Source organism: Somniosus microcephalus, chromosome 4, assembly GCF_052327205.1.
Source record: "Somniosus microcephalus isolate GS21.2 chromosome 4, FLI_Smic_1.0, whole genome shotgun sequence".
Taxonomy (NCBI): Eukaryota; Metazoa; Chordata; class Chondrichthyes; order Squaliformes; family Somniosidae; genus Somniosus; species Somniosus microcephalus.
Genome location: NC_140990.1, coordinates 300,327,080 through 300,340,009, shown reverse-complemented (window position 1 = coordinate 300,340,009; position 12,930 = coordinate 300,327,080). Strand labels below are relative to the sequence as shown.

General features: G+C 41.7%; 1 protein-coding gene across 1 annotated transcript in view; it reads right to left on the bottom strand.

The window, feature by feature from the left end:
- arhgap15 (Rho GTPase activating protein 15) overlaps positions 1-12,930 on the bottom strand; it is an 820,951-nt gene that overhangs the window by 262,481 nt on the left and 545,540 nt on the right. The window contains exon 11 of the mRNA XM_085986657.1: positions 5,105-5,203. Within this exon, the coding sequence (XP_085842783.1) occupies positions 5,105-5,203 (99 nt within the window). The remainder of the gene's footprint in view (positions 1-5,104; positions 5,204-12,930) is intronic.

The window sequence follows — 12,930 nt, the reverse complement described above, 5'->3', positions numbered from 1 at the left end:
AGTGTATATGTGTGTGGATGGCACAAAAAAAGGTACGTATTTGTAACCCACCGGGACGATATGTGATGCCATTTTTTTTCAATGGAATCAGTACAAATGGGAAATCTGAATTCAAACTGGTTTAAATCAGGACATTTTTATGTTATGAAATTAAGCCAAACATAGAAACATAGAAACATAGAAGATAGGAGCAGGAGTAGGCCATTCGGCCCCTTGAGCCTGCTCCGCCATTCAATGAGATCATGGCTGATCATCCAAATTCAGTACCCGGTCCCTGCTTTCTCCCCATACCCCTTGATCCCTTTAGCCATGAGAAATATATTCAACTCCTTCTTGAATATATTTAATGAATTGGCCTCTACTGCCTTCTGTGGTAGAGAATTCCACAGGTTCACCACTCTCTGGGTGAAGAAATTCCTCCTCATTTCTGTCCTAAATGGCCTACCCCTTATCCTTAGGCTGTGACCCCTGGTTCTGGACTCCCCGACCATCGGGAACATCCTTCCAGCATCTAGCCTGTCTAGTCCTTTTAGAATTTTATAAGTTTCGATGAGATCCCCTCTCATTCTTCTAAACTCCAGCGAGTACAAGCCCAATCGATCCAATCTCTCCTCATACGTCATTCCTGCCATCCCAGGTATCAGCCAAATTCATGTTCGATACTCATCTTTTCTTGGAGGAGGGGAAAGGGTTGTTACAGTGCAAGGGTTCAAGGTACACATTGGAGGTGAGGTCCGTGCTGGATTCACTCTAACATCCAAGTTTCAGCATTGAAGAATATCAATTTGTCAGATGTTGTAAGTAGACACCAAATTCAGAGCAACCACGCTACAAAGGAAACTCAGGACTTGTAAGATTAAGCTAAAGCAGTTATTTTGATCTTGGTGAACCAGCTGTGTTCTGGGTCCATGTCTGATAAAGGCTGTTTGAAACCTTCTGCTCTTCTGAGACTGTTTCTGATCAGTTCATTACATCATTATAGCCCTAGCCTCATTTGTTTGCCCAAATTAGAAAAGTGAGAAACCTCCCTTCTCTGCATGTGAAGAGCGATGACACAGATGGTTGGGAAAACAATTGAAAAAGTAGATTTATATGTAACATATGTGCAAACATTCAACTACAACAATATATTGAAATAACTGCAAAACTTGTTGAAAGCTTTAATTTTTGCAAACTTTTAGAATGCATTAAAAATGCATAAAAATGAAAAAGAAATTAACATGCGAGTTGTCTAATTAAAAAACCTAAATGGGCCAACAACATTTCCCTCACATTATAAAACTTATGGAAAAAGCGATTTTGTTCTTATCATTGATTCTCTTTAAAATATGACAGAGTAGGTACGAGGCACTGCAAGTATATCTTGTTTTATACGTTTTTTCCAAATTGTTGAATTCTCCATGATACTAGAATGCATTAAATTAATGCCTGAGCTTAAGCAAAGCTGTCTTACATAACTGCCAACTGTAAATGCTTTCTTAATTTTATGGGGCTGTTAGCAATAATCAAACGTTTAACTCAAGTCATTACTAAAACTGTTAAGGGGCAGAAACATCTCTTCAGTTTTGTTCCTTAAGTCTACCCAGACGACTTTTGTATCTTACTTCATGGTTTCAAAAGCAATGGGTCTTTAAAGTTCTTGTAGTGGCTTTAAGCTAATGGAATAATTTATGTTTTGACTTTCAAAACTTGTTCCATCAGAATGCTTATGTTTTTTGGGGCACTTTTGATCTGTTGCAGAAAACGGCACTGCCCAAATAACAGACTTTTTCTTGTTAAAACATCGCAGTTAAATACAAACGATCTCTACCCTCCAGTGGTGCAGCGGGTAATTTTCAGTCACCAGGATGATGAGGAAGAATGTCTATATTTTTCAGATGGACCAAGAAGTTGCATTCATAATTTGTGAATCATTTTCAAGTTTCTCAGTCATGGTGGGAATACCAGGCTCCTGTGACATTCTCATTATAATTCCATGAACCCAGCGCAAGGGAAGTGAAAATGAAGCATTTCTAATCCCACACAGAGATGAGCCTTTTGAATTCTGACCCAAAAGTGTTTTGATAAATTCCCCACTGAGCTTTTGAAAGCCAGAAACACAGATAGTTCCCAGTAGTCGCATTTGTGAAAAGATCCTATATATGATGGTGACCTTAAAGCTAATAAAAAAAATTAAACGTATTGAAATGGCCCAGTCCTTATTGATGTAATATATATTTATTTGAATGCAAGACACAATCCCTAGATCACAAAGGATCTCACTGTCTGACAGAGGGCATTGCTTACAAAAGTTGGGAAATGCATTAGATAATACATTAAAGAGTAAATTCAGAGAGGCTATGCTCTTGGCACAGTGGTTCACTGAACAGTACCACAGGCTAGTGAATTGAGTACAGAGGTCAGTACCCCTGATTCATGGTGCTGCTGATTCTGGTGATTAAAATCTATCATCCAAAAATTAGGAGTGCCATGAACTGAGCTCATTAACCTCTGTGCTTGATTTTACATGCTGTACTCCTGTTGATTGTGGCTCCATTCCAGTAGCACAGCCCTGGTGAAAATATCCTAAAATGTTCAATAATGTTTCATTTTAAGAATTATTTAGACTCGGATTTTGAAAAGTGGAACAATCATGCAAGCTAGATTAGACTCTTAGTTGTCTTGGTCCTACTTTTTGGAATTCGTTCCTGAACCCATCCTCCTCGTTACCTTTAAAGGCTTTCTCAAAATCCATCTTTTTGACCAATTTTTCAGTCACCTCTCCCAAATCTTGCATGATGGCTTGTTGTCCATTCCATTGTTCTTTTTTATTTATTTTATTTATTTTTTTCTTCCCTTTCCCTGCCACCCCCACCCTGTCCCTGTTGTAAAGCACTTTGGGAAGTTTTCTATGTTAAGGTGCTTTACAAATGCAAGTTATTATCGTTGTATTTGTTAATGATTACAGTTCAGATTTCTGGAGCAGAGGACCTTGAGTTGAGAAAAGCGTTCACCTACTGTCATTTCACCTGCACCTAAAGTCTTTGTGTGTGTATATCAAAAAAGCATTGTACATTTCACAGCTTTCCCATCTGTCAAAAGAAAATAATCTAGCATCTGACAAGTCTTCAAATTCTCAGGACATTTTCAAGTGCTTCACAGCCAATGAGTTGTAGTCACTCTTGCTTTGTAGGCAAATGCAGCAGATAAGTTCCCAAAAATAGCAAATGAGATGAATGATGAGTTAATCTGTTTTTGGTCAGGAATATTGGACATCAGAAGAACTCCCTGGTCTTGGTTTATCAATGCCAAGTGATCTTTTATATCCACAGGGCCTTGGTTTATCAATGCCAAGGGATCTTTTATATCCACAGGGCCTTGGTTTATCAATGCCAAGGGATCTTTTATATCCACAGGGCCTTGGTTTATCAATGCCAAGGGATCTTTTATATCCATAGGGCCTGCGTCTTGATGATGTTATCGGAATGCGACTCTGCCATTTATATTAGCCTCCTCCTCCCTTCTCTGGAGCACGTAGGAATGTAGCCGTTTCAACCCCCCCCGCCTTTCCTTCTGGCCTCACCATTCCCGCTCAATTGGTGGTGGGGGTTCAAGTCAGTTCTTATGTCAGCCTGGAATATGTACTCAAATCCTAGATTGGGGCTTGCATCAACAAATTTCTGATTGAAGAGGTGGAAATGCTACCAACCAAATGAGCCAAACTGATACCGACAAAGTGAATGATATTAGCCAAAATGTTATTTTGTGCACGAGGCATCAGTCCCAAGCACTCCCAGGTCACATATGGCATAGATTAGATGCAGAGTAAATTTGTACTGACCCAACAACACCTGATTAGAGGATCGTCTGCTCCATCTGTGTGACATTTTCCTTGCCCATATAGAAAATCTTGTGACCTAAGTGAAGCTGCCAGTTTGGTGCCAATTAATACTTAATTATGGACAGTTTTGTATCGTTGAGATTGGGCTGCGGGCCGTCCATGGGTTCCCGGCTGGGACCTGCACTTTATTCCCGGCTGGGACACACACTCTATGAGCGCGACCATTTCAGGCCCAAAAATGGGTCCAAAGGAATTTCTGTCTCTTTTTCTTTTAAGACCTCAATAAATAGTAAGGAATTCATTCAGCATTACCAATTAAACTCTCACATACGATTAACCTCACAACACCACCTACAGGTGCAATTCTAGTAGAATCTTGCGAACCACCTTCAGACTGTAATATATTACAAATCCAGCAGATAATACTAATGCTACTAATATGTACACGCATATAAACTCAACACAGTTTTCCCTGCCTGGTGATTCATGAAACAATATAATGCTTGATGTTTACTACAAATATTTAGTAGTTATTTACTTCAATTGCAAATGAGAGTAAATTAGAGTAACTCTCCCACATCCTGCCCTTGCTGTGTATCTAACATAGTGTGAATCACTGATACACCTTTAAAAAACTACTAGCACACATACTGAGTAAGTAACCTATTACTCCTGCCACATGAACTGACTCAGAGGCAGTTCCGAGTACCACCCCCAAGCGATTGCATTCACAGTATCCTTTACTGACATAAACTGATTGTGATAATGTACAGTTGCCAGATTGAACCAAGGACAAGTCACTAACGAAGTTTAGTTAAAACCCAATGAAACATTTTAAAGTTATTGTTATTGACAAGTTAGGGTTCACAGGCAGATGAGCAGATGGACAGTGCCAGAAAATAAATCCCCTCCCCGCATCTAGCAGTGCAGTGGGATTAGTGAGCTAAAGTGCTTGTCTAACATTTAGATGGTGCCTGTTCTGTGTTTATAGTGGACAAATGTTTATACTTGATATAAACTGTCATCATATCATTGCTAGCACCCTTCCCCTCACATTTCTTTCGGCAAAGATTTTGAATCCTGGTGCAGTGAAAATGCCTTTGAGTGACATCAGAGTAAATTGCCATGCAACGAAATGAAGCTTCGTAATGGTATTTTCTGTCAACAGTTGAGTCACCTCAGAAACACTTTACACTGAGGTAAGGCTTATATGTTATCTGATGATGTCGTCAGTAAGTAATTCTACTGAAAGATGCAAAGGAGTGTTACTGAACTGCCACCTACCTCTTTTTTCCACAGCCTCGATGCAAAGCTTCACAAATCTTGGAACTGTGGTTCCCTCGCGCTTGCACAGAGTAGCCAAGTGGCAGCCAAATACTTGATCTACAGTATAATACAAACACACAATTCCGGTTAATCATAAGACTATTGCATTAATAAGGATGCTGCTTCTTTCTCTGATTCTACAAGTAATTAAGCCCCTTTCTCTGACGTTTGTGTTTCAACCCTGACCCAGAATCAATAAAGATTTTGTCATTGGATATGTCACATTTTAACAAATTTTTGAACAGGCAAAATAATGACTGCTGGAGTACTGAATAATGACGCTGAAAAATAGCTGATTCAAGGAAACTTCATGATTTCTGAACTAGTTACAGTCCTTTTCAATCTGTTTTTGTCTTCTTCTGTGCCTCTATGGTTATAGAGGTTATCTCAGACAAATACTTGGATACCCCAGTAAGGCGTACTTTAGTAGTGAGGAAATAATGAGAGATGTTAGCAGTGTTTCCAAAAAATGTATCAATAGTATGGTAGAGAATATATTTTTACTAAACCTTCAGTGTTTACGTGAACTGAAATTATTTAATATGAACAACGCAAGATCTGAATCCTCAGGGATTAAAATGTAAAATAATCATTCTAATAAACTCAGATACAAAGGAATAGAGGTCCTTCAATCCAATAGGATAGCTACTGATTCTAAAAATCAAAATCTGGCAGTCTTACCACAGTTGGAAATTTCTTCCTCTTTGGACAAATGAAAACTGAGAAAATTAATTTTAAAATCTGATGCATACACACTGGAATGTTGACTGCGCTGAGCTCAAAGCTGGTGACATGCAGACATTAAAAAAAACAACTAATGCTTTGCCAAGGAATCACTTGTATTATCAGAAATATAGAATTTAAATATTCCTACAAATTTATTTGTCAACAGCTTAATCAATATTGGGCCATTACTTGCCATGGCAGGGCATCTAACGGTGTCTGTTGTTAGTTAGACTTGCCCTTGCACGTTTAGGATTCTTGCGTGGCAAGTCGCTAAAAGTGGGAGCTGATAATGGTGCAGTGAGGGAAACAGGGCATCTGGGACCTGAGTGAACAGAGAAAGCAACTGTGTATCTCCATAACCAATCAGATTGAAGGATTGTGAAGCTAACAGCGCAAAGACTGAGAAAGAACTGTAAATTAAAATGGGTGAATTCAATGCCAAATCAGGTACATTAAGAGAAATAAGGAGGGAAAGAAAGATTGGATTAAGAGAGAGTAAAAAAATAATTTTAAATTTGACATTTTTAAAATCTCCAACAACAATTAATACCTGAAGGAATGAGAATCCACGCTTGTAATAGCTAATTTTCAGTGCCACGGAGGTTGATTGTCAGTAATTAACAATAATCACGTCATTAAAAGGGTACTTACACGTGAAATTACAAGACTTCATTTTCTGTGGTGAGTTTAGTTCGTATCTACCATGAAAATACTGCAAATTTACACCATTCAATGTATTTCAATGGTGAGGCAGACAGTGAGATGCTGTTTCCGCGAAGCTAAAGGTAGAGTCGCTTAACTGGGACAGCAACTTTTGAATATTTGCGTTTAACCACGTATCCGCCCCTCGCCTGAACTTGCTGTAGCATTTGCGCATAAATAATGGGGAGCGCCATTAGCCTCACTGTTATTTTGACAGCAGGTTCTGACCCATTGTCACCATTTATTGCCATTCTATTAGAAAACAACAGGGTATACTTCAATAAGATTATATCGACACCATCAAAGCCACTGAGAGTGCATTAGTGACATTACCCGGTGCGCCCAAGGAAACTGTAAAGCCATGCAACATAAAATTATAATTTCATGTTAGGGAAGAAAAAATGCATGAAAGCGGGGCATAAATAGAATTAGAAAGCATTGTTTATTGCATGGAATAATTGTTTGAAATTTGATTAAGGCTACTGAGTACTCGATTACAAGCATTTATAATCAATAGATACAATGGACTTCAAACAGATCCTAATTAAAATAGACAATGGAATGAAACACTGGGAAAACCTTTCTTTAGTCTCCCTGCATATGAGCAGCACCATATAAATGCAAGTTGTTGTTATTAAGTTTGGGGTAATTGTTAATTGCTGCTCGCCTTTTTGTCTCCAGAAAATGGGCGACCGGAAGTGGGAAATTGGGGGTACCTTCACCCCCCGTTATATCTTTCCTCTTCTCTTCCGGCTATGCTCACACACAGAGTTGTCAGATTTCCTGCCCCCAGTGTGGTGAGCTGCCTGCTGGTGCTCATTGAGCCCTTGTCAACACGTCGGAATTAAGACGATGAGGCCCACACCTGAGGATATTCGGGATGAGCTTCGGCCAGGCGGAGCACCTGATCCACCGGAGTTTTGAGATAGAAGTTAAAAATCACTTCCGCTGTGACACTTTGGAAGATATACCAATGTTGTGGCTGATTACATCGAGTTGCATATTACAAAGAATTTACAACACGGAAACAGGCCATTCGGCCCAACTGGTCTCTGCCAGTGTTTATGCTCCACACGCGCCTCCTCCCACCCTACTACATCTAACCCTATCAGCATACGCTTCTATTACTTTCTCCCGCATGTACTTATCCAGCTTCCCCTTAAATGAATTTATGCTACTCACCTCAACTACTCCATATGGTAACAAGTTGCAGATTCTAACCACTCTCTGGGTAAATAAGTTTCTTCCGAGTTCCTTATTGGATTTATTAGTGACTATCTTATATTTATGACCCCTAGTTTTGGATTCCCCTACGAGTGGAAACATCTTCTCTACATTTACCCTACTGAACCCCTTCATAATTTTAAAGACCTCTATTAGGTCGCAATATTATTATTACAACAATTAAGTGAATGTACTTTAATGCACTTAGTTTGTTTAATACAGTTACCCAGTTGGTTTGTTTCAGATTAGGAATTTTTGGCTTAGCTGTAAGGAGATGCTAGTAATTTCTCTACTTACATAATATAAAGTCATGGGGGAAAAATTCAGTTGTTTGCGCCTCCCGTTAGCGCCTTAAGAGGGCGCTAATGGGGCGCAAAGCAACTAGCACTCTGGCGTGGCGATGTTTGCGCCGCTCGCGAAATTGACCAGACATTTTGCGGCGGTGCTAAACACTACCACCACGATCTCCTGCGCTGGCAGATCATGACGTCAGTCGAGTGTGCAACGCCCTGGTAGCGCCCCGGACCGGATATTGAGTGGCGCCCCCTGCCTTACCGCCTGCCGCTAGCAACGTCAGGTTGAGGGGAGCGTTTTGCAGTCAGAAAGGGACTGGGGGAGCGCTATTTAACGGCGACCGCTTTCTGCCTTTTTTTGTTGGTGACATTTTTGTACCACACATTCTGAGAGCGAGAGAGAGAGAGACTTCTGGAGAGATTCAATGCTGTGTGAAGGAGTTTTGGGTACTGAGCAGCACTATGCAGGTTCATTTTGATTTGTCCTTCCTTGCTTCGCCAGCGCTCTGAGGTAGCGCCTTTGCTCCTTAAGACAGGTGTGAAGCACTTGATTTATCGCTCCAATCACCTCCAGGGGCAATAAAAGCCAAGTTTGCCATCAGAGGCAATATTTAGCGCCAGGTGCTAAACTTTGCACACGGCCGATAATGGCATAACAGCACATAAGGAGGCCATTCGGCCCATCGAGTCCATGCCAGCTCTCTGTCAAGCAATCCAGTCAGTCCCATTCCCCCGCTCTATCCCCGTAGCCCTGCAAGTTTATTTCCCTCAAGTGCCTATCCAGTCTCCCCTTGAAAACATTTTGTCTCCACTTCCACCACTTCTGTTGGCAGTGAGTTTCAGGTCCTCACCACTCGCTGTGTAAATTGATTTTGAATGGACCATCAGCAAGGATATGGCTGGTCGTACAGCACAAATAGCACTGAATTCAGTTTCTATGGAACATCCTAGAGCTTATGGCAAAGCAGAGAAAATAAAATAAAATGGTACGTCTTAATTCTGAAGCAGTGTACTAGCAAACTCCAAAAATAGTTTTTCTGTTTATAAAGAATGAGTTACTACATTAGATGCCAGTTTTTTCACAGCTACAGCCATTTTAATTCTATCAAATTCACACTGATCAGACTGATCAGAAGTGATGCTTTATGAAGTTATGATTCTTGAAAGGTATGACAGATCTCTACAAAAATAATACTTGCATTTTCAAATAAAATTATTTTATTGAATGTGATGCCAAAAATCTATAATTACTTAAAATGAACTCAAAGGGTCAATTATTAAGTTTCTGCTGAAAACTTAGCATCTATTTGAACCAGGGGCCACAGCCTCAGGATAAAGGGTAGGCCATTCAGGACTGAGATGAGAAGAAATTTCTTCACAAAGAGGGTGGTGAATCTTTGGAATTCTCTACCCCAGAGGGCTGTGGAGGCTCAGTCATTGGGTATATTCAAAACAGAAGTCGATTAGATTTCTGACGAGTAAGGGCATCAAGGGATATAGCGATAAGGCCAGTGAATGGAATTGAGGCAGAAGATCAGCCATGATCTCATTGAATGGCGGAGCAGGCTCGAAGGGCTGAATGGCCGACTCCTGCTCCTATTTCTTATGTTCTTATGTTCTTATTTATAGATAATGCCTGACTGAAATTTTGTCATTTTTATTTATTTTTGAAGTATTCGATTCAAGGCATCAACTTAGGCTCTTCTTGACCTTCTATATTTAATTTGCGTGGTATTAATTCCACTAATTAGAAAGTTGGGCACGAAGAACTTATATAAATAGCAATGAGTTTATCAGCCTCTTTGAGCAAAATAAGGTAGTCAGTGAATCAATCTTATTTATAGCATTTGTGGGGAGTTCATGGAAACTGCTTAATGACCAACTAAAAACTGAATAGTAAATAATATCTTCATGCTGTTAAAGAATCTGGATTTGAAGAAAGCAGATTGCTGTCACAAATCAATGTAAAGTCAACAATGTCCAACCAACTGGTCTCAGTGTTTTTCTAGTAGTTTTGAGTTATTCCTTCATATCTTCCCTGGGCACCAATGTTTACTGCTCAAGAGTCCTGAATGGAGCAGTGTGTAATGGGCTTGAAAAGTGTTAACATGCACGTCTGGGGAACCTTGATCAGCCTTCTTCCAGATGCACATCGCCATCTACTTAACTTATACACAACAGACTGGAAAAATTCATTCATCTGACAGCTCAGGCTAACTGAATATTACCTCTGAACAATGTAAATGGCCAATGATGTTAAAGGGCAATTGCAGCTGATAGCATTTAGACTTTTTAAAAATAATCTACACTGGAGCTTCCATTTCCCCCCCACAATCCGTAGAAGTAAACTGATGGAATTTGAAAGTACGTTTGAAAGGTTATTAGGTTCAGCAAACATTTACTGATGAAGACTGCGCCCCGTAAGACAGGGGCCATAAATCCATGGCTCTTCTGACACACTTCTGCCGTAACTCTAACACAAGGGCTGCAAATTAAGCCAGAACCCAGGCCCGACCTAATTTGGGAGTTCCTAATGGCCACTGTTGGAAGCAGTGCTGGGAGTTCCTGTGTCCCTGGCCTCAGAGAGACTTGGTGTATCCTTGGTGCCAGGCACACTGAGCCTCCAAACGATAGAAGTGGAACCCAGCCAAAGATATAGGGGAGAGAATTAATTGTAATATTTAAAGTGGTCCGCTTACAAAAGGGCCTTCTTTCAAGGGTGGGCACCTACACTGGCCGCAACACCATTCCCCTCCCCCCCACCCCAGCCCAGGATCCAGCAACTTGCACCACAGTATGCAGCCTCCATGTTAGATAGGTGCCCAAGTTGCAATCCTAATTGTGTTGGCACCCGCCATTGGAATGCAAAGTAGGTTAGGTCCCCCTGACCTCAAATTCTGCTGGGCTCAGCCATGATGTTCCCAGTAGGCACATCCTTGCACTTGTATTGGGATGCACCCCTCATGAGTTATCTCAGCTCAGAAATGAAAGTTAAAAGTAAGTTTCATGGGCAGTCTTTCTTGTTTTCAACTCTTCCCTGTCCTCTCCCTGAGCTGCTTCTACTTGAAAGCGGTGGCGGCACAGTGGTATACAGTCGGGTGGGAGTGGCCCTGGGCGTACTCAACATTGAAGTCTCATGGTTTCAGGCCAAGCAGGGTCAAGGAAACCTCCTGCTGATTACCACCTACCGCCCTCCTTCAGCAGATGAATCAGTACTCCTCCATGTTGAACACCACTTGGAAGAAGCACGAGAGTAGCAAGGGCGCAGAATGTACTCTGGGTGGGGGACTTCAATGTTCATCACCAAGAGTGGCTCAGTAGCACCACTACTGACTGAGCTGGCTGAGTCCTGAAGGACACAGCTGCCAGACTGGGTCTGCAGTAAGTGGTGAGAGAACCAACACAAGGGAGAAACCTACTTGATCCCATCCTCAGCAATCTACCTGTCACAGATGCATCTGTCCATGACCGCTTTGGTAGCAGAGACCACTGCACAGTCATTGTGGAGATGAAGTCCCGTCTTCACACTAAGGACATGAATGTAGGAGGTATGATCAGTAAGTTTGCAGATGACATGAAAATTGGTGGAGTTGTAAATAGCGAGGAGGGAAGCCTCAGGCTACAGGATGATATAGATGGGTTGGTTAGGTGGGCAGAACAGTGGCAAATGGAATTTAACCCTGAAAAGTGTGAGGTGATGCATTTTGGGAGGATTAACAAGGCAAGGGAATACACAATGAATGGTAGGACTCTAGGAAGGACAGAGGATCAGAGGCACCTTGGTGTGCATGTACATAGATCCCTGAAGGCAGCAGGACAGGTAGGTAAGGTGGTTAAAAAGGCATAGGGGGTACTTGCCTTCATTAGCCGAGGCATAGAATATAAGAGCAGGGAGGTTATGATGGAGCTGGACAAAATGCTAGTTAGGCCACAGCTGGAATACTGTGCGCAGTTCTGGTTGCCACACTATAGGAGGGATGTGATTGCATTGGAGAGGGTGCAGAGGAGATTCACCAGGATGTTACCTGGGCTGGAGTGCTTCAGCTATGAAGAGAGACTGGACAGGCTGGGGTTGTTTTCCTTAGAGCAGAGAAGGCTGAGGGGGGACCTGATTGAGGTGTACAAAATTAGATAGGGTAGATAGAAAGGAACTTTTCCCCTTAGTAGAGGGGTCAATAACCAGGGGGCATAGTTTCAAGGTAAGGGGCAGGAGGTTTAGAGGGGATTTGAGGAAAAACGTTTTCACCCAGAGGGTGGTTGGAATCTGGGACTCACTGCCTGAAAGGGTGGTAGAGGCAGGAACCCTCACAACATTCAAGAAGCATTTAGATGAGCACTTGAAACACCATAGCATACAAGGCTACGGACCAAGTGCTGGAAAATGGGATTAGAATAGACAGGGCTTGATGGCCGGCACAGACACGATGGGCCGAAGGGCCTCTTTCTGTGCTGTATAACTCTATGACTCTATGACACCCTCCATCATGTTGTGCAGCACTAGCACAGTGCTAAATGGGATAGATTTGGAACAGATCTAGCAGCTCAAAACAGGACATCCATGAGGTGCCGTGGGCCATCAGCAGCAACAGAATTGTATTCCACCACAATCTGTAACCTCATGGCCTGGCATATCCCTCACTCTACCATTACCATCAAGCCAGGGGACCAACCCTGTTTCAATGAGGACTGCAGAAGAGTATGCCAGGAGTAGCACCACGAGTACCTAAAAATGAGGTGCCAACCTGAGGAAGCTGCAACACAGGACTACATGCATGCTAACCAGCAGAAGCAGAATGCTATAGACAGAGCTAAGCGATCCCACAATCAATGGATCAGATC